This window comes from Bison bison, unplaced genomic scaffold (assembly GCF_000754665.1).
Source record: "Bison bison bison isolate TAMUID 2011002044 unplaced genomic scaffold, Bison_UMD1.0 scf7180017864198, whole genome shotgun sequence".
Classification (NCBI taxonomy): Eukaryota; Metazoa; Chordata; class Mammalia; order Artiodactyla; family Bovidae; genus Bison; species Bison bison.
In genome coordinates, this window is record NW_011494770.1 from 4,483,911 (window position 1) to 4,505,728 (window position 21,818).

Consider the following 21,818-nt stretch of genomic DNA (forward strand, 5'->3'; position numbering starts at 1 on the left):
CAATCTTCTCTCCCCCTTTGTCTTTCCGTAGTATGACTATGAATACGATGAAAATGGTGACAGAGTCGTTTTAGGAAAAGGCACTTATGGGATAGTTTATGCAGGTCGAGATCTGAGCAACCAAGTCAGAATCGCCATTAAGGAAATCCCAGAGAGAGACAGCAGGTACAGTAATTGTGACTAATCAAAGCTGCTTTCTAAGGTATTTCAGTTGTTAATAGCATTTACAAAATATTTTGGTGATATTCTAATTAATGAAACTGTCTGAAAACTCTGTGGCTTTAATTAGCTCCCTCTGAGGTTTAGCTGCTGCATCACTCAGTGATTCAAGCCCAAGACTCTGTTGGGGAAGGATGGCATCTCCATGGTAACTAGGACTTTCAAAGAGTAGAAAAGGGAATGGCCCGTGTGTGTTGGGCTCAGGTTATGTTTCATCATGATTGGTTTATTATATAGATACATGGGGAATAAGCACCAGCTAAAATGGTTTGAACCAGAAGTTCCAGTTTCCGGTCAGGTGTGTTAAGGACATTGGAAGTCAGCACTGCGTTCTAAACTGCAGATGGAAAGCTGGACCAACTGAGAAATCGACTCTTGTTGAAGCCGTCAGAAAAGTGATGTCACAGGGCAAAAAAAGTTGATGAAATGTCCCCCAACATTGGAGAGACAGTCATAGGGCAGTCCCATACTCTTGTGAGTCTTTGGTCCTCACAAAGACTATTAGAGAAATCCCTTCCTCAGAGACTGCACAGAGCTCTTTCTCAAGTTGAAATCACATCATGTCATTACTACTTAAAACCTGGCTGTGAGTTCTTACAACACAAAACCCAGGAACCTTAACACAGACACCTGCCTTCCTCTGTGGCCTCGCCTCCTCCTCTGCAGCCACGCTGACCTCTCTTTTTCCATCAGGGCCACCAATACCACATATTGGCGGGATTGCCTCATTGTCATCAATTAGGTCCCAAGTTCAGTTCTCAAGCCCTCAAAGATGCCTTCTCTGATTACCACAAGCACAGAAAGACACCCCTCGTTCCCCTGTAACCAGTGTCCCAGGCCCCAGTTCTCTTTCTGCTTTGCCATCCTTGGTCTTCATTCTTGGTACATGACTTTCTGACAGGTGGTCACTCTGCCTTATCTACATTCCAGACAGGAAGAGGGAACAGGAAAACGAACTTTCTCAGAAATGTCCAGCCTATTTTCACCTCTTGTTTCATTAGCCAAAAGTGACCACTCCTGACTATGAAGGAGGTTAGAAACTCAGTAGTTTTTAAGTTGGCTAGTTGTTTCTCCAAACAAAATCACAGAAAAAGGGAGGAATGGATATTAGGTAGGTAGACAGTAAATTCAGTTTTAGGTTTTCTATGGTATTTTTGCAATTTCTCCTTGGTTAACTCATGAGACATAAGTATGAATTCTTCTGGGATGGTGAGAGAAACTATTCACTAGATACACAAGGGAATATATATATGTATGTGTGTGTGTTATATTAAAATTTTCATCAAATATTCCTATAGGTTCTTAAGTATTATATATTGATACATAGAGTGGATTTTTAAGCGATATAAAATTTAAAAGGATTGTCTTTAGCAATATCACCTTCCTCCCCACCACCAGATAAATATAAGTAGTCACTTGGAAGAAAACCACTTTGAAAATTGTCTTTGTAGCTTAAGTTTATTCAGCTGCCACTGTGCATACACAGAGTACACCACCACCAGTGAAGATCCATTTGGCATAATGTGGTTTGTTTGAAAACACTTGCATGACAAGCCCTTCTCTTGATAGCTGCTGTGGGGCATCTTTTTGTTACCTCAATGAGAAGATTAAGGTGAAGTCTATAATGTTATTGTGAGATACAACACAGAAAGCATTTCCACCTTTGTGACCTGGAGAGTTTCAAGGTGGCTTTTAAAAAGGTAGCAGTTACAAAGGATAATTGCCAAGATGGTAGGATGGGCGTGAATAATGCATAATCCAGCATACACTAAACACTACCATCTGTAGTGAAGGTCATAGCAACAAAAGCAGCTTCTTCTGTGGTTCCCTCACTCTAAAAACACTTCGTTGGAGCATCAGAGTAGTCATAAGAGCAAGCTGCTGGATTCTAAGGACACTCTCATAATTTGTCCCATCTAGTTGTACATCTTGAGTTGGCTTCCGCTAACATTCTACACATTTGTCAACTATTTTCCTAGGTCAGGTATTTCCACCCAGCTATGTTTTAGAGGAACCTGGGGAACTTTTAAAAAATACTGATGCTCAGGCCATAACCCCCCAAATTCTAGGGTAGGTCATACACATTGATATTTTAAAAAATCCTTCCAGGAGATGCAAAATAGCCAGCCAAGGTTGGGAACTTCAGTGCTTTGAATGGTTGTAGTGGGAATTTGACTCAGGAGAGGTGCTCTGGAGACATGTATGATATATTAATTTTTCAAAGCTAAGTGCATATTTAAGTATCTTTGAATGTCTATACCATTTTTCTTTCTGTTGTCATAGGTAATTGAGAAGAAATGGGATTTTCTTGTAATTCCCACAGACAAGTGTTGCTTATTGACCTGAACAAATTATAATTTCATGCTTATTCAGTGTGTGGTACTTACACTTTCACTTACATTTAGTGAGAATTGCTAGGTGTTACTAATCGTTTCCACACTGGAGAAGAGTCCTTATTCTCAGCTAGGATGAATTCTATTATTGTAACTTTTGAGCTATCCTTTGGTTACGTAAGGAGAAGCGTGTGTTGTATATTTATTTCTTCACTATCTTATATTTAAACATTTATGATTGATATTTAATAGGCTGTCAGGGGGTCAGAGCCTTTCAATTATTTGTCATCAACTGAGTGAGCCTCTTGCTTCAGATTATGCAGTCATCTTGATCTCCCAAATCTGAAGAATTGGCCCAATATTGCCATTGATTTATCTCCTGCATATCAAGAGCGATCCTATTAACTAGCATCAATAAAGCATTTTAAACTTCATAGAAAAAGTAACTTGTAAATGTCTTCATAGTTGAGAGTCATTACCTAAGCATCTCCTTGGTAACATTATATACTGGTATTTCTTGCGTTATCTCATTCTAGCAATAGTCAAAATGGTATTGTCCCTAACTGATATCTTGTTAAGGGGTTTAGTTTAATACAAGCCTTTAGCTCCTAGAACAATTCTGAAGAAAAGTAAAATGAGTAAGAGATCTAATATACAAGTCAATTTTTGGTTGTTGCTGGCAGCTTTCTGAGAAATGTTTCACAGGTTATAAAAGTTTGTTTAAATTAAATCAATTTGTGGTCCAGTGGTTAGGACTTGGCAGTTTCATTTCAGGGACCTGGGTTCAGCCTCTAATCAGGGAACTAAGATCCTGCAAGCTACGTGGCTAAGCCAATTAAATAAATTAAAATTTAAATATATTTTAAAAATAATTAAATGAATTTGGGTTTTTGCAACCTACTAATGTTATTCAATACTAACTGATTACAGTATTTGTTATGGTCATTCCAGGAAATCCATTCTGCTTATATGGATTTGCCTCTGTAAAATTTGAGCATTTCTTGCATGTAGCACTGAAGCAAATTATGAGGCATCAGGCTTATATTTTATGTTATAGTGAGTGCTTTTCACACCTGTAGCTTCCATCATACAACAGAAAAAATATTAGGAAATAGCTATGAGTCTCTGTTCATCATTGCTGGCACCCTACCACAGTTAAGTTATACAATAATTATATTAACATAATATATGATAATATATTAATACTCAGGATTGTTAAAAGTCTACAAACTTCATAGTACTTCAGAAAATCATAAAAAAATGTTGTTCTGTCTGTTCCAGAAATATAAAATTCTTTCATCATAAAATTTAATAAAGCAATATATACCAAGTACGTGATTTTGAAGTCTGGTCTAAAGCTGGTCTTTCAGTATGGAGGCTCAGCTAGGAATGAATAAAAAATAATTTGATACAGTAGGACCGGATAGAATAGAATCAAGGAGACTTGGCATATAAATGGTTTTATATTTTTTTACTGAAGAGTTGTTGGACCTTTCGGGAAGTTCTGGAATGAATATTAAAATTATTTGCAATTTTGTCTTCCTGGGAAGGAATCTCCTGAAATAATAAACTTGTGAAGCGAATGGAATATGAATGTGACAGTGAGCTGTGTGGGTGATTTCAGTTCTCCTGGGTTCAGATCTTAGTTCTGTTACTTACTAGCTTGGAAATCTTGGATAGGTTAGTTCTGTGAATCAATTTCCTTATCTGTAACATGGGTATCTTAGTAATACCTTCTCATGGAGTTGTTGTGAGAAATGAGCTAATATATACAAAGACCTAGACTAGTATCTGACACAGTTCCCCTCAAACCCTACCAAGGCTCCAGCTTCACATTTTATGCGAATTTATGTGATGAGAAATAAAGGCCTTAGATGGTCATATTTTATTTCATATATGGGTGAATTCATTTAGCTGGAATTTCCCATTTGTATTGCTTAAATTTATACAAGAAAGTCTGACATAATTAGCTCACTGACATTTGCATGTCTTTCAGATACTCCCAGCCCCTGCATGAAGAAATAGCCTTGCATAAGCATCTGAAGCACAAAAATATTGTCCAGTATCTGGGCTCTTTCAGTGAAAATGGTTTCATTAAAATCTTCATGGAGCAGGTCCCAGGAGGTAAGAGATGGTTTTCTTTCTTTAAAAAGTGTAGGTTTCTACTATATATAAAATTAATAAGCTACAAGGATATATTGCACAACCCAGGGATTATAGCCAATGTTTGATCATAACTATAAATGTAAAATAACCTTTAAAAATGTCAGATGTTATATACCTGAAACATATAATACTGTACATCAACTATGTCTCAATAAAAATAATAAAGTTTAGGAAAACCTCAAAAAAAAAAAAAAAAGACTAACTTTTTAAAAATGTTTCTAGGATCTCGAAGAGTAAAACTGAATGGAATTTATTAGTTTACAGGTCTTAATTTGTGTAAATGTAAATAAAATTTTGACATAAACCTTACACTTTATTGAAAGTGAAAGCTGCTCAGTTGTGTCTGACTGTTTGTGATCCCGTGGACTATAGAGTCCATGGAATTCTCTAGGAGAGAATACTGGAATGGGTAGCCTTTCCCTTCTCCAGGGGATCATCCCAACCCAGGGATCAAACCCAAATGGATTCTTTACCAACTGAGTTATCAGGGAAGCCCCTAGAGTTTATTGGGAGATTAAGGTTTGCAAACTGAGTGGTCTTTTGTGTATGTGTGCCAAGTTGCTTCTGTCGTGTCTGACTCTGCCACTCTATGGACTATATAGCCTGCCAGGCTCCTCTGTCCATGGGATTCTCTAGGCAAGAATACTGCCATCAGTTGCCATTCCATTCTCCAGGGGATCTTCCCAACCCAGGGATCAAACCTGCATCTTCTGCACTGCAGTCAGATTCTTTACCCACTGAGCCACCGGGGAAGCCCCAGGTAGCCATTTCAACTGTATTTGATAAAGACCATCAACAGAGCAGGAACTTTCCTATTTATATTTGAACCCAAGTACTGTGTCTAGTATAATACCTGGGCCACTGTTAATAACCAATAAATGTTAGCTTAATGTTGTAATACTAACATGCTTTAAAGAATTCATTCAAATAAGATTTTATCCACTGTTTCTCCCTACTTACAGGAAGTCTTTCTGCTCTCCTTCGTTCCAAATGGGGCCCACTGAAAGACAATGAGCAAACAATTGGCTTTTATACAAAGCAAATACTGGAAGGATTAAAATACCTCCATGATAATCAGATAGTTCACCGGGATATAAAGGTAGGTTGCACTAGGATTCATTCTTGTAAGGTCTTTGATGGGTAATTGTTTTATTTGCAAAAATTGTTTTCTTATGAGAACGAATTTGGAATGATAAATAAGTCCTAGAAACAGCAGATATACGTCACTCTGCCCTGAGTCAGGTATTGATTGATAGTCATGTCTTACCGCGTTTACCCAAAGAATAAACTCCTTAACCATGTTCAGCCAACAAAGATTGAGTTTCCACTTCATGGCTGGCACTGTTTGAGGTGCTCCATGAGGCTAGAAGCTAAATGGAGCAAAATTAACAAGGATATGGTCCCTGCTCCCAAGAGGCTTGTAGGCTGGTTAATCTTTGTATCCTTGCCCATAATAGCTACTCAATAAATACTTGTTCAATTAATGGATGAATAGTTAGAAGGAAAAAAATAAAATCCCTACTTCTCACACATATCATATACTCCTGGGTTGATCTAAAATTAGATAATCTGTGAAATTCTCCTTAAAAAGGGAAAATTTAGAACTAATAAATTTATAACAAAATTGGACTATTGAAAGTAAGTTAATATTACTATCCTCAAACTAACACGAATGTCCATTTATTTGTGCTGCCACTAAATATTCCAGGAAAAGAAGTAAAACAGCATAGAATAAGTCAAGTACTAGGAAGGTATAAATATAATTTAACTAATCATACTCATATCAAACACAAATAGCCCCTACTATCTATAAACCTCGTTTCACTTTGTGACCTGAGTAGCAGATTGTGAACTGATAGCATGTAAACAAAAATGGTGTCAATAATTCACTACTGATGTTACTGTTAAGGAAGAATATAGAAATAGTATCTTTTTTGCTGTAAGGACACCTTTTCTTATTCGACTTTCAAGCCAATAACAAACAGTATTGGGAGAAAGATAGCATTTCTGATTGAAGTTCTTTCTTCTCTAGGGTGACAATGTGTTGATTAATACCTACAGTGGTGTTCTCAAGATTTCTGATTTCGGAACATCAAAGAGGCTTGCTGGCATAAATCCATGTACTGAAACTTTTACTGGTATGTTTTTGCAGTGATGATACAGATCTTATGTAATTAAAGAAATAATTGCTGTGTTTGAGTATGATGTGAGAGATAAATTTAGTCTGGGTTCTTACCAACATTCATGTTGGTATCTTTTGATGCGCGCTGAAAAATGCTATACAGAATTTCATCTGACCATTGCTTACCTTGTATTTATATAACTCAGTTTCCTGCTCAATGCTGCTGAAGATATATATTTTTTTAACTCTCAATTTGTTATTTGTTTTTCTTTTCATGTCATTCCTTCTCTCCTGGTTGGTCTACAACCACTATAATCCTGACATTTCTTTTTTTAACATTTCTTTAGCCCAGCCTCTCAGTGATTCTTACTCGTACTTTAATCACTTCCCATTTGGACTATGAGTTCTTTCTTTCCTAATCTGTTTACTGCCTGTGGTCTATTCCCCTACTCACAACCTAAATAACTAAGATTTCAATTCAAAAAAAGGAAGTGACTCACTAACTCAGAAGTAGGGTGGAGAGAAAGCTTTGCTGAGAAATTAGGCAATGCAGCTACTAAGCTCCCTCCGTTCGAAAATCCTGAGAGGGTGGAGACAAAGTGACTTCCAAAAAGTAGCCAAGAGGAAACCAAGGCTCATAGAGATTAATGACTGCCCAACAGTTATAGAGAGGACGTCTGGAAGTCCAGCCCTGCTCTCCCCTCCAAGTTTTCATCACTCCATTCTGCTGATTCTCATGAAGTGTTGCTGCTGCTGCTACTGCTAAGTCGCTTCAGTTGTGTCCAACTCTGTGTGACCCCATAGACAGAAGCCCACCAGGCTCCCCCGTCCCTGGGATTCTCCAGGCAAGAACACTGGAGTGGGTTGCCATTTCCTTCTCCAATGCATGAAAGTGAAAAGTGAAAGTGAAGTCGCTCAGTCATGTCTGAGTCTTAGCGACCCCATGGACTACAGCCTACCAGGCTCCTCCATCCATGGGATTTCCAGGCAAGAGTACTCGCGTGGGGTGCCATTGCTTTCTCCTCATGAAGTGTTAAGTTCCTGTTATTGTGACTTCCCTGGTGGTAAAGAATCCGCCTGCAATGCAGGAGCTGCATTAGACGTGGGTTCGAACCCTGGGCCAGGAAGATCCCCTGGAGGAGAACATGGCCACCCACTCCAATATTCTTGCTGGAGAATCATATGGACAGAGAAGCCTGGCAGGTTGCAGTCTATGTGGTCACATGTGTGACTTGGCGGTCCAGCAGCTAAGACTCAGCGCTCTCACTGCCTGGGCTCGGGTTCAGTCTCTGGTCAGGGAACTAAAATCCCACAAGTCTTGCAGTGCAGCAAAATATAATAACAGTAAAAATTAAATTCTTATTATCATCAGAGAGAGAGATTTAGAAAAAAAAAAAAAGATACTGTAATGGATAATCTTTGGTCTAATATAAAACAGATTGTCCAAATGCCCTCATTTCTGAATTCTGTGACGTGATGGCAGTACTTCCATTTTGCAGATGAAGAAATTGAGAGAGAAGAGATGTCACAGCTGAAAGTCACAAGAGTTTATGAGTGATAGAACTCAGATTTTTAATCCACCCTTTGCGCTTTGCTTTGAGCTTCTTGCTCCAGTCCATCTTTCTCTCCACCTTGCTGAAGTGTCTCATGTGGAAGCCAGGAAGGGGGGAAGGCAGAGAAAGAGAAAGTCTGAAGTCTCAGAACATTCAATCAGCAATGCCTCTGATCCAGTTCCTACTCTCATGGCAGTGGGTATTTTGGGACACAATCAAACCCATTTAGAATGCATTTTTTAAACAAAATGAATTCCAGCCTTCTAGTAACTTTAAATATATTTACATTTATTTTCCTCATATTCCCTCCATTTGGCAAGAGACCCTTTAAATACTGCCAAGTCTCAGTAACTTCTGCGAGGAAAATCCTGACTTTCAGACATTTGATTTGGGGAAGACGTTAATTTAATATCTGCCGCTTATCTTAAGCATTTTCTTTAATCCCCAGAGAAGTTGTAGTACAGCGGTCCTCCAGGAGCCCTTTGCTTGAACTTCTTGCACGGGCCTCATATGGTGTCCATGTGTGACACATGTGTGGATCGGTCCCCGGCACTGATCACGAGGGCCTGGGGTGTGCGGGCCTCCCAGTGCTAATTCAGCGCTGGTGAAGTCACAGGTGTAGGCAGCCTCTGATGAACTAAGTCAAAAGACAGTGGCCTGTGTGGCTTCTTCGTGATTCGATGAGAAGGAAGGCAGCCACAACTATTCTTTATGGAGCACTTTCTGCATCCAGACTGTGTTAAGTGCTTTACATGTTATTGCATCGAAATTTGTATGTCAGGCCTAATCCTTACGTATCATTATCCCAGTTTATGGTGAGAAAATTAAGGTTCAAAGAGGTTAAATAGTTTGCCTGAGGTCACAAAGCTTGTAAGTCAAAGAGCTGCAATTCAACTAGACTTAACACGCCAAATGGAATGAATTATCTTTTCCCCAAACCTGTTCCACCCACACTCTTCCCTGTCTCGGTTGACCACTCCAACCTTAGAGTTATCCACTGCACCTCTCTTTTCTCACCCTTCAGCTCAGTCAGCCAAGGAAACCCATCAACTCTGTCTTCAAAACATGTCCAAATCTGGACCAGTTCCTCTGCGCCTCCCTGGCTCCCGCCCTCACCTCTCACACGCATGATCTCAGTAGCCTTTTCTCCTGCTTCCACTACTGTCTCCCCTCAACTCTACAGCCGGAGCAATCCCATATAGACATAAATCGAGCCCTATCACTCAGAGACTTCGATGGCTTTCTGTTTTTGGAGTCAACAAACACCACAGTCCTTACAAGGATGCACAAGGCTCAGACCTTCTCAGAGTCTGTTACCTTTTAGGCCCACTTCCTACCCTTCCCACCTTGCACAGGCCTTCCTGCACTTCCTTCGATCCATCAGGCAGGATCCTGCGGCAGGACATTTGCGTACCCTTTTCCTTTTATGGCAGTCTTCTCCCAGCTGTCTGCATGGTGAAGTCCCTCATGTCCTTCAAGTCTTAACTCACAGATCATGCCAGTGAGGCCAGTGATTGCCCTATTTACATGGCAGCCCTCCCCGGACACTTCTGATCCCCTTCTCCTGCTTTTTTCTAATTTTATCGTAACACATCACTTTCTAACATACTCTGTAATTTACTTCTGTATGTTACTATAGTTTGCTGTCTTCCACTGCGAAAATGTCAGTTGCACAAGCCCTGGGATTTCTGTCTGTCTTGGCCACTCCTGCATTCTAAGTGCCTGGCCCGTAGAACTGTGCTGTGCTCAGTTGCTCAGTCTTTTCCAACTCTTTGGGATCCCATGGACTGTAGCCTGCTAGGCTCCTCTGTCCATGGAATTTTCCAGTCAAGAATACTGGAGTGGGTTGCCATTTCCTTCTCCAGGGGCTCTTCCCAATCCAGGGATCAAACCTGCGTCTCCTGCACTGGCAGGTGGATTCTCTACCACTGAGCCACCTGGGAAGCCCTTCTGGCAGTGTTAATCCACGAAATGCCTGAGGGAAGGGAAGGCGACATCAGGGGTGCAGCTTTTAGCTTCTGTCTTGTGGCTCCCCAGGTGGTTGTAGTGGTAAAGATATTCTAAAATAGCTGATTTTAAAGTAATTTGTTTATTCTAATGAAGATATTTGAGGTCTGGGTTTTAGACTTAATACTCTCACTGTTCTCCTTGGGCTAATGCTCATACTGGTTTGATCTTCACTATCCAGCTCTGTAAATCTCTTTATATAAAATACCGTATCATGTGCTTATGGAGTAAATAGAGCAGATTTGAACGCATGATTAAACCTGCTTTTTTGGTACCTGATCTATGGGGGATAATTAAACACAATCGTCAAATACCACTCTTTGAAATATTATCTAATGAATCAAAACACTAATTTACTTACAAAGATATTACTTGAATTATTCAATTTTTAAAATTCACTATATTTTTGGTCAGTTGTCATTCCTGCTGAGATATTAGTACAACTTCAGTTCTTCCATTAAATATATTTTAGGTGCACAGATAGTAAGAGTGGTAGGCTTCAGCTCATATTTTCTCAGTGATCACTTAATTTTGTTTACATTGTAAAAAATGATCACTTTAGGGGGAACTATCAATGAAGAGAAATTGTAACGGTTTTGTATTACGAGTAATAATTTGAGGAGCATGGTTACCTTATCCTTCACCAGGTGAAATGCTTTATTTCAAAAATATGACTGATGTAAGCTGAGGACAGACAGGTGAAGTTGTATGTGATTGTGAGCATGAGCTACTATCATGTAATGATGAGATCTCAAAGATAAACCTGGCAAGATGACAAAATTTGACAAAAATAATACACTTTCACTTTTTAAAAAAACATTACAGCCAGTTTCTAGCCTTTGACCATGGGTTTTATAGGAACTGTTTAGAGGAAATTTGTGCAGTAGTTTTCAGGCACAGAGCATTCAAAGGTGTTCCTTGTATTTATCAAAATGTCTCTTATTGGTTATGAATAAGAAAATGCTCAAGTGGCTCTTTTGGCAAATGCTTCAGTATTTGAAGTAATTTATTATGGTATCTTGGATCCTGTTTGCTGATTACATCATTTATATCAGAAGCTGGGGATATGGCAATTTCCTGTTCCTATTTGTACTCCTGACTAATTGCTGGATTTTGAGAAATCACTCCAAACTAGATATATAAATTTGGCCTCTAGTTGTAACTGATAAGATAATTGCAAGTTCGTGTCCACTTGGGAAGTACGAGATCAGAACTAAAACCGGGGGTTCTTGGCCCCCGTGTAGTGCTCTTTGCATCGTACCACACTTTTCGACTCCTTGATTCCATGAAGCCTTTTAAATTTCCTCTCTTTTTTATTCTACTCTTCTTCACTCCAGTGATTTGTTTATACTGATGGCTCATGACCTGAGTTTAACCCATTAAATCTGTTATTCTCTGGACCACAGGCTCATAGCAGAAGCCATGTACGATAGATTTACAGAGTAAAGTACACCCAAAATTATTTACATTATTTTAAACAATGGCTTTCAGAAATTTTTATGTTTTCATGTTTAAGAAATAAGTATGAAAACAGAAGAACTGAGCATTCAATCAGGAATTGAGAAATAACAGACTAAGGAAATGGATGAATGACCCAGATTTTTCCTGCAAAAGATTGGAAGTATACGTAAAGGGAATCTCCGTGTATTTGAAAAACTGATTGCAGAAAATGTGTGTTGAGTATTTTCTGTTATTCTCAAATGACTATTAGAAGTTTCGAAGAGGTCCCAGTGAAATGATGCCTCAATTACACTGTACTGTCTAGGAAATGAGGAAGTATCTATTCATAAACAGATAATATTAGTAAGATATGTTTATATCACTAGTGAAATCCATTATGAAAACTGCTATTTCCCCTTTTATTAGCAGCAGAGAAAACTGGAACTTAAAAAGATGAGATACTAAGACCTGAATCATGCTTTTAAGTTCTTATTTATGTAAATAACTTGAAACTGTTGTTAGTGCCTCTGTTTTCTCTTTTTAAACTGTAACTGTGTTTGAATTCTATCCAGGTACCCTCCAGTATATGGCACCAGAAATAATAGATAAAGGACCAAGAGGCTATGGAAAGGCAGCAGACATTTGGTCTCTGGGCTGCACGATCATTGAAATGGCCACTGGAAAACCACCCTTTTATGAACTGGGGGAACCACAAGCAGCTATGTTCAAGGTCATATTTCATATCTTAAATGTCCTAAAAATCAGTGGTTGAAGCTCTTTACGGCTCTTGGAGTTCCATGTCTGTATGTCATATTTTTTTAAGCAAAAGGAAAGGAGCCTGAGCTAGCACAATCTTAAGATCTAAAGTTCAAGTTTCACTCCCCTCGGTCAGCTTCACATGGAGGGTCTCTCTCAACATCTCTCACTCAGCTACCAAGTGAGACTCAGTGTAATGCCCTTTGACCACCTTTTCACGATGCAGTATGATTAACACGCCACTCCACGGAAGATGATTTAAGCCCTTTGGAAAACACAGTCTGAAAAATCTTCCACTGAGGGACATATAAAAACATTTTTTATCCATTTAGGTATTAAAGACATGTTTTGCTTTTCTCCTCTATCATTATAGTTTAAAGTTTCTGTAGATAAAAGGATATAGTTGTTTTAAGTACATCAACCTTATTCTCATCTATCTATTCTTCCAGCCTGTTACTTTGCCCATTAGTAACTCTTCTGGGGCTGGGAAAGGAAGCAGCTCCAGCTCTCAAAATAGGGAGCATGTGAAATGGAAATAGACCAGAGAGAGCCTGGGGGCCACAGGTTCAGCATCCGGGGCCTGGATAGTGACCTGCCCCTGAATCCCTGCAGTCTTCACCTGCCACTCCACTGAGCCAGAGGAATATTAAACTGAACCCCTGTCTCCCAGGAAGTGAAGCTCACATCTCTGCTATTCTCTGAGGCATCAGACTTTTGATTGTAATTTGTTATTCCTTTCCCTGCCACTGACCATGTTTCTAGCACTTACTCCATTTGTGATTACCCCTCTTATGAGGGACCATTTGTCACGTCCCTTCTATGTTTGTACCAAACTTGGTTTACCTGAAGCTTGGAGACAAGCTGATGGGCTGCTGCTGATACAGAAATGAGTAGTATAACCACACCTGAAAAAAACAATGAGCTGCTCAGAGATCTGCCTTTCTGGGCATGAATGGATGTCTTTCTCTTCTTGGCCAGTCTGTCAAGTTCTCACCAATCTCTGGGACTTCACTCTGAAATGTTCCTCTGTTACCCATCGGTGCAGGGATTATTAAGCAACATGCTTTAGAGGAAATAGCATGCTCTGGCACTGATTTGCATCATTTTAATCCAGGCTCCAACACAGTCAAGCTATTTACTGGCTTTGAGTAAATTGTTTAACCTTCTTGTGCATCGGTTTCCTCATCTATAAAATGAGTATAAAAATAGTACCTATCTAATGAAAGTTTTTGAGGAGTGGATGAGATAATATGTGAAAAGCACTTAAAACAATGTCTTATACATAGTAAAGGCTTTATAATTAGTACAAATGTATCTTATCTATATAATAAATTATATTTTATTATTTGATAACAAAAGATTTCCTTAGGAAATTTTCTCTGTACTAAATACATGAAACATTGCTGAAAGAAATTAGAATGACAGCAATGAGAAGAACATTCTCATTGTTATAAAAATACTGTTTGTTTAATTTTAAGTATTTTAAAATATCTCTTTTAACGTAGGCAATTTGAGACAGGGAAGAACATTCACAAATCATGGTACAGGAGAAACAACACAGTCTTCAAGCCAAACAAATGAAGGTTCACACTCCCAGCTCTGCCCTTTCATAATCATGTAACCTCACCCCTGTGAGCCTCATTTTTCTCATTGCTGTAACTTGGATCATATTTAATCCACTGGGTTGCTAGGAGGATTCGATGAGATCTCATAAATGAAAAAAACCAAGCACGAAGTTCTGAGGACTGAATTATTATTTCATAGCACTGTCTACTGGAGAAGGCAATGGCAACCCACTCCAGTACTCTTGCCTAGAGAGTCCCATGGACTGAGGAGCCTGGTAGGCTGCAGTCCACACGGTTGCAAAGAGTTGGACATGACTGAGCGACTTCGCTTTCACTTTTCACTTTCATGCATTGGAGAAGGAAATGGCAACCCACTCCAGTGTTCTTGCCTGAAGAATTCCAGGGATGGAGGAGCTTGGTGGGCTGCTGTCTATGGGGTCACACAGAGTCGGACACGACTGAAGCGACTTAGCAGCAGCAGCAGCAGCAGCTCTGTCTAATATCTTAAGCTAATTACTGTGCCTATGTCATTGATAAAGTTACAAAAACACTGAAAACTTTCCATAACCTACAGAAAACAGGTCCTGTCTCACTTTGAAAAAAGCCACACATTTGTAGTATTTGATAAAGGAGCTTGTCTCATTAGGTCACCAAGTGATGGGATGGGATGAGATGGTTATTCAGAAGCTGTGTTGTGCTGTATCTTAGGTGGGGATGTTTAAAGTCCACCCAGAGATCCCAGAGTCCATGTCAGCAGAGGCCAAGGCGTTCATATTGAAGTGTTTCGAACCAGACCCTGACAAGAGAGACTGTGCTAACGACTTGCTTATGGATGAGTTCTTAAAAGTTTCAAGCAAAAAGAAAAAGACACAACCTAAGCTTTCAGGTATGTGGTTGCATCAAAGGGGGTGTAGGTCAGAGTCTCTAAATACTAAACTTTTTAAGATGGAAGATTTTTCCAGAGGTGAGCTAATTTGTTTAAAGGTATCACTGAAAACTGGCATCTGGAAGCTATGTTAGCATCAATTTCACAAATATTAGGGCCTCACACATAATAATCTTCCATCACATGGATGGTAGGGGATTAGTATATCAGCATCTATATATTAGCATTGCTGATACAAAGATTAAAGTACAGAAGGGGTAGAAGGTAGTTTTTTCAAACTGAAACTCCAAATTACCGTTGATTGACGACAGGGCTATTAGAGAACTGTTAAACTTTGAAACCATCTGGATACTATGTTCTTTTAATTTTAGATTGTCCAAAACACCAATTGCCTTTTAGAGACTATCATTCCAAATAATTACCACCCCCCCCCCCCCAAAAAAAAAGAAAAGAAAGAGAAGATTTCCCATTATAATAAAATAGCACTGTAAAAATATAAATTGGCTTGTGCAATAATTTCCATAACTCATTTCAGAAAGGAAAAAAGTAAGTGATTCACTTGTTGTTAGCATTTTTGGTGTCTATGTGGGATGAGATGGACAGAATGAATGTTTGGAAAGGACATCAATCCCATTTCCAGCATTCACTTCACTTTTTGTTGATTTCTGAGTTTAATAACAAACCAAATGTATGCTTATTTTGCTGTGTTTACTTTTCTTCCCACAGCTCTTTCAGCTGGATCGAATGGTGAGTTTATTTTTATGTTGTCCTTTGGGCTGAAGCTTGGTACATCATGAAATAAGCTCTAGATTTCCTATTGGAGAGCCTCATCCTCTGCTCTTTGCTTACATGGGGTAAGGGTAGGGGGCTCCTGGGTACAAAGGATGTGTGGTTGTAAGTCTGGCTGGGTTCATTCTTTCAGAAACCCCTCAACTTTCTCCCTCATAAGACAGGCTTCTTTCGTTCCTTCCTGAATGCAGGATAGTGACTCTGTTTTTGAAATCTTCAATTTGAGAGGAGTCCATGCTTTCTTAGGGGCTTCCCAGGAGGTGCTAGCAGTAAAGAACCCCCTGCCAATGCAAGAGACGAAAGAGACGTGAGTTCCATCCCTGGGTCGGGAAGATCCCCTGGAGGAGGGCATGGCAACCCACTCCAGTATTCTTGCCTGGAGAATCCCATAGACAGAGGAGCCTGAGGGCTATAGTCCATAAGGTTGCAAAGAGTTGGACATGACTGAAGTGACTTAGCATGCACACATGCTTTCTTATCTGAGAGCTAGCTGGCCACCTAACTCATTTCTTGTGGAAAATGTCAATGCCAGACAGCTTTCCCTGTCATCTTTGGTGTCCTATTTTCCTCTAATTTTAGCTGGTCAGGACTAGATGTGTTTTTTATTTTCAGTATTAGGCTTTGCAGATCATAACTAGGAAGGTTAATCTGCTCTAGGAAGATCAAGTGATGCATTTTAAGGCACAGGAAAGAAATGACCGTGACTTGGGATTTTCCTAAGTTGGATGAGTTGTTGATCAAATAGACTTGGGGTTCATTGTGAGTGTCCTGTGCGTTCTTCCACTGGCTGGGGGTAGATTTTTGCAGGTTCCTTAGGTGCCTCAAAGCCAGTCAGCCCAGAGAAGAAGCCCAGTAATTGGGGTTTCTTGGCCACAGCCTCTCCAGTTTTCCCCCCTCAATTCTTAGAGTCAAGAAGAACTCTGTGAAGAAAAGCCCCTCTTTTCCTCCCTTCTCCACAGTCACTGAATTTCACAAGGAGGACCCCGGGGCACTCAGCAGCCTCCCCACCAGCTGGGTTTTGATGTCATAAAATGGGCCCTGACTTTGGACTCCAGCAGAAGTCGATTCACTTTGCACTTAGGCGGAAGCCAATTCTGATCCCAACTAAGCCACTTTATAAAAACATGACAATGCAGCAATTTGCTTGTTTCATCAGGCATTCTGTGCTGGGAACAATACCTACTGCACAGATTTGCTTCTGAGAACAAAATAAAAAATATATACCAAAAGAAGCTGGAGCCATGCCCAGAAGCTCAATCCATGATTGTTTCATCCCTTCCACATGGGTAGGTTTTTGTTGCAGGAAGCAGAGTCTCATCACGCGCACATTTAAATTATGTGAACTCAACCATACACACTTGGCAAGAGACAAGTAGCGAGAGGGAATTTAAGCTGACAGGTCTGCCCACAAGCCTTCTCGGTGAGCATGTGCCTTAGAGCGAGCCTGAGACGGAAGGTGTCCATCTGCTGACCGCTTGGTCACCTTTCCCACACACCCTCCCACTCTGCACTCAGGGTGACTCAAGAGCATTTGGGACTCAGCTCTGGCTTTAGAGTCTTTTACTTAAGGTATTTTAGAATCTTAAGATTTTATAGAGTCAGCAAAAAGAGAATGGGCATTGGAGTCAGAGCTGGGTTCATGCCTTAACTGGGTGACCCTGGAAATGACTTAACCTTAGTCACCTCATCTGTCCAGTGAGTTCAGTTAGACAAACTGCCCATGGCGCTTTGTGACAATTAAAATACAGTCACACATGTGAGATGCTTAGCAACTGCCTTAAGGTGGTTATTATGACTATTACTGCGGGGCTGTTCTTGCTCTGGCCTGCCCATGCCCAGTGGCTTGTTTAGTATTGTAGACCACAGTCCAGAAGTCTCCTATTCTTTCCCTAAAAACTCCCTATCTTCCTCCCTCAGAACATCTCCCAGGCCTCCTCAGTTCTCTGGATTTTTATTTTTTTATTTGCAGTGACTCATCCCTTTCTGTTCTGCCTCCTTGGCCTGAGACATTGATCTGCTTGATAGAGATGTTTCTGACAAAAATTACTTATTTTCAAACCAGTATTTGATGAAAACTAGGTACCTCCTATTGTGTCAGTTCAGACTCCATCAAAATAAAATAAAAGCTTATGTTTGTTTTAGAATTATAACATCGTCATCTCCTCTATTGGTTTCCAAAATATGTGTTTAGCAAAGAACTGCTTTTTAAAAAATTATGAATCCTTAAGCAGAGCTTAAAGTGACAAATAGATTCAAGGGATTAGATCTGATAGAGTGCCTGAAGAACTATGGATGGAGGTTCATGACATTGTATAGGAGACAGTGATCAAGACCATCCCCAAGAAAAAGAAATGCAAAAAGGCTGAATGGTTGTCTGAGGAGGCCTTACAAATATCTGAGAAAAGAAGAGACGCTAAAGGCAAAGTAGAAAAGGAAACATATACCCATTTGAATGAAGAGTTTCAAAGAATAGCAAGGAGAGATAAGAAAGCCTTCCTCAGTGATTACTGCAAAGAAATAGAGGAAAACAATAGAATGGGAAAGACTAGAGATCTCTTCAAGAAAATTAGAGATACCAAGGGAACATTTCATGCAAAGATGGATACAATAAAGGACAGAAATGATATGACCTAACAGAAGCAAAAGATATTAAGAAGAGTTGGCAAGAATATACAGAAGAACTGTAAAAACAAGATCTTCATGACCCAGATAACCATGATGGTTTGATCACTCACCTAGAGCCACACATCCTGGAATGTGAAGTCAAGTGGGCCTTAGGAAGCAGCACTACGAACAAAGCTAGTGGAGGTGATGGAATTCCAGGGGAGCTATTTCAAATCCTGAAAGATGATGCTGTGAAAGTGCTGCACTCAATATGCCAGCAAATCTGGAAAACTCAGCAGTGGCCACTGGAAAAGAACTGGAAAAGGTCAGTTTTCATTCCAATCCCAAAGAAAGGCAATGCCAAAGAATGCTCAAACTACTGCACAATTGCACTCATCTCACATGCTAGCAAAGTAATGCTCAAAATTCTCCAAGCCAGGCTTCAACAGTACATGGACTGTGAACTTTCAGATGTTCAAGATGGATTTAGAAAAGGCAGAGGAACCAGAGATCAATTTGCCAACATCCACTGGATCATCAAAAAGGGAAGAGAGTTCCAGAAAAACATCTACTTCTGCTTTATTGACTACGCCAAAGCCTTTGACTGCGTGGATCACAACAAACTGTGGAAAATTCTGAAAGAGATGGGAATACCAGATAACCTGATCTGCTTCCTAAAAAACCTGTATGCAGGTCAGGAAACAACAGTTAGAATCAGACATGGAACAACAGACTGGTTCCAGACCAGGAAAGCAGTACGTCAAGGCTGTATATTGTCACCCTGCTAATTTAACTTATATGCAGAGTACATTATGTGTAATGCCAGGCCGGATGAAGCCCAAGCTGGAATCAAGATTGCCAGAAGAAATATCAATAACCTCAGATATGCAGATGACACCACCCTTATGGCAGAAAGCAAAGAAGAACTAAAGAGCCTCTTGATGAAAATGAAAGAGGAGAGCGAAAAAGTTGGCTTAAAGCTCATCATTCCAAAAACGTAGATCATGGCATCTGGTCCCATCACTTCATGGCAAGTAGATGGGGAAACAATGGGAACAGTGAGTGACTTTTTTGGGGGGCTCCAAAATCACTTCAGATGGTGACTGCAGCCATGAAATTAAAAGATGCTTGCTCCTTGGGAGAAAAGCTATGACCAACCTAGACAGCTTATAAAAAGCAGAGGCATTACTTTGCCGACAAATGTCCGTCTAGTCAAAGCTATGGTTTTTCCAATAGTCATGTATGGATATGAGAATTGGACTATAAAGAAAGCTGAGTGCTGAAGAATTGATGCTTTTTAACAGTGGTGTTGAAGAAGACTCTTAAGAGTCCCTTGAACTGCAAGGAGATCCAACCAATCAACCCTTAAAGAAATCAGTCCTGAATATTCATTGGAAGGACTAATGCTGAAGCTGAAACTCCAGTACTTCGGCCACCTGTCTCAAAGAACTAACTCACTGGAAAATATCCTGATGCTGGGAAAGATTGAAGATGGGAGGAGAAGGGGACAACTGAGGATGAGATGGTTGGATGCCATCACCAACTTGATGGACTTGAGTTTGAGTAATCCCTGGGAGTTGGTGATGGACAGGGAAGCCTGGTGTGCTGCAGTCCATGGGGTCGCAAGGAGCCAGACACAACTGAGCAACTGAACTGAACTGAATTCCTAATGTTAGCAAATTGGACTGCAAGGAAATCAAACCAGTCAATCCTAAAAGAAATCAGTCCTGAATATTCATTGGAAGGACTGATGCTGAAGCTGAAGCTCCAATACTTTGGCCACCTGATGTGAAGAAGTGACTCATTGGAAAAGACCCTAATGGGAAGATTGAAGGCAGGGGGAGAAGGGGACAACAGAGGATAAGATGGTTGGATGGCATCACTGACTCACTGGACATGAGTTTGAGCAAGCTCTGGAAGTTGGTGATGGACAGGGAGGCCTGGTGTGCTACAGTCCGTGTGGTCTGACTCAGTCGGACACGACTGAGTGACTGAACTGAACTGAAGCAGAGCTCTGATACATGACTGAAGGAGCATATTTGTTTTAGGTAAAACAGGGTTGGAATCTATGTTCTAGGATCACAGAAATCCACCCACTCACCCCACCAAAGCAGCCCTGAGAACTAGGTGGACCTTAAACTTCTAAGGAGCACAGTTTATCAGTTATGAATCTGGTCCTTTATTTTATACATGTGAAAAACTAAGCCTCACAAATGACCTTCATAAATTCTAGTGGGTATGTGTGTGCTCAGTCGTGTCCAACTCTTTGGACTGTAGCCCGCCAGGCTCCTCTGTCCATGGGATTCTCCAGGCAAGAATACTGGGGTGGGTTGGCATGCCCTTCTCCAGGGGATCTTCCCCACCCAGGGATTGAACCTGCATCTCTTGCATCTCCCGCATTGGCAAGCAGATCATTTACCACTGTACCACCTGGGAAGCTCCTAAACTCTAATAGGTGGACAATAAAAACAAAGGGCTGAGAACCCAGAACTTCTGGGCCTGGTGCTTCCTCCAGTTTCATGCCCCTGAGATAGTTCTTTCAGGGCCTAGGAGGCCCTTTCCTCGCTGACCCCCTGCATGGATTACTCTGAGGAACCGTGGTCCCAAGACCAGCCCCTTATGTTGCATAGTTTGGCTGCTCACTGGAACGAGACACTTGACAAGTAACCTTGCTGTCTCATGTCGGTGTGTGCACGTTTCTAGAAGCCTTACTCATCTCGTTCCCCCTCTTGTGACACGCAGAGTACCTCAGGAGTATCTCCTTGCCAGTGCCAGTCCTGGTGGAGGACACGAGCAGCAGCAGCGAGTACGGCTCAGTTTCCCCTGACACAGAGTTGAAGGTGGACCCCTTCTCTTTCAAAACAAGAGCCAAGTCCTGTGGAGAAAAGGATGTCAAAGGCATCCGGACGCTGTTTCTGGGGTAAAGACCTGACTTAGTTGGGGTGAGGGACGAATGTGGGGTGTCATTTGATAATGGAGATGGTAATATGTGCTGCCTAAATTATTGCAGCATCCCTGATGAAAATTTTGAAGACCACAGTGCTCCACCTTCTCCAGAAGAAAAAGATTCCGGATTCTTTATGCTGAGGAAGGACAGTGAGAGACGGGCCACGCTTCACAGGATTCTGACGGAAGACCAAGACAAAGTTGTGAGAAACTTAATGGAATCCTTGGCTCAGGTAATAGCCCTTCGGAGACTTCATTTCCCCAGAGTTGACTTTTTTTTTTTTGGACTGTGCTGACTCTTTGTTGTGGCGCTGGGGCTTTTTTCTCTAGTTGTGGCACATGGGCTTCGTTGCCCCTCAGCATGTGAAATTTTAGTTACCCAACCAGGGATTGAACCCACGTCCCGTGCACTGGAAGATGGTGTCCTAGCCA

At 40.7% G+C, this 21,818-nt stretch overlaps 1 protein-coding gene across 1 annotated transcript in view; it reads left to right on the plus strand.

The window, feature by feature from the left end:
• Positions 1 to 21,818, plus strand: part of MAP3K5 (mitogen-activated protein kinase kinase kinase 5) — a 231,453-nt gene that overhangs the window by 178,048 nt on the left and 31,587 nt on the right. Inside the window, exons 17-25 of the mRNA XM_010844304.1 lie at positions 32 to 165; positions 4,549 to 4,676; positions 5,681 to 5,817; positions 6,751 to 6,856; positions 12,413 to 12,570; positions 14,870 to 15,047; positions 15,774 to 15,794; positions 21,183 to 21,360; positions 21,451 to 21,619. Coding sequence (XP_010842606.1) covers positions 32 to 165; positions 4,549 to 4,676; positions 5,681 to 5,817; positions 6,751 to 6,856; positions 12,413 to 12,570; positions 14,870 to 15,047; positions 15,774 to 15,794; positions 21,183 to 21,360; positions 21,451 to 21,619 — 1,209 coding nt within the window. The remainder of the gene's footprint in view (positions 1 to 31; positions 166 to 4,548; positions 4,677 to 5,680; positions 5,818 to 6,750; positions 6,857 to 12,412; positions 12,571 to 14,869; positions 15,048 to 15,773; positions 15,795 to 21,182; positions 21,361 to 21,450; positions 21,620 to 21,818) is intronic.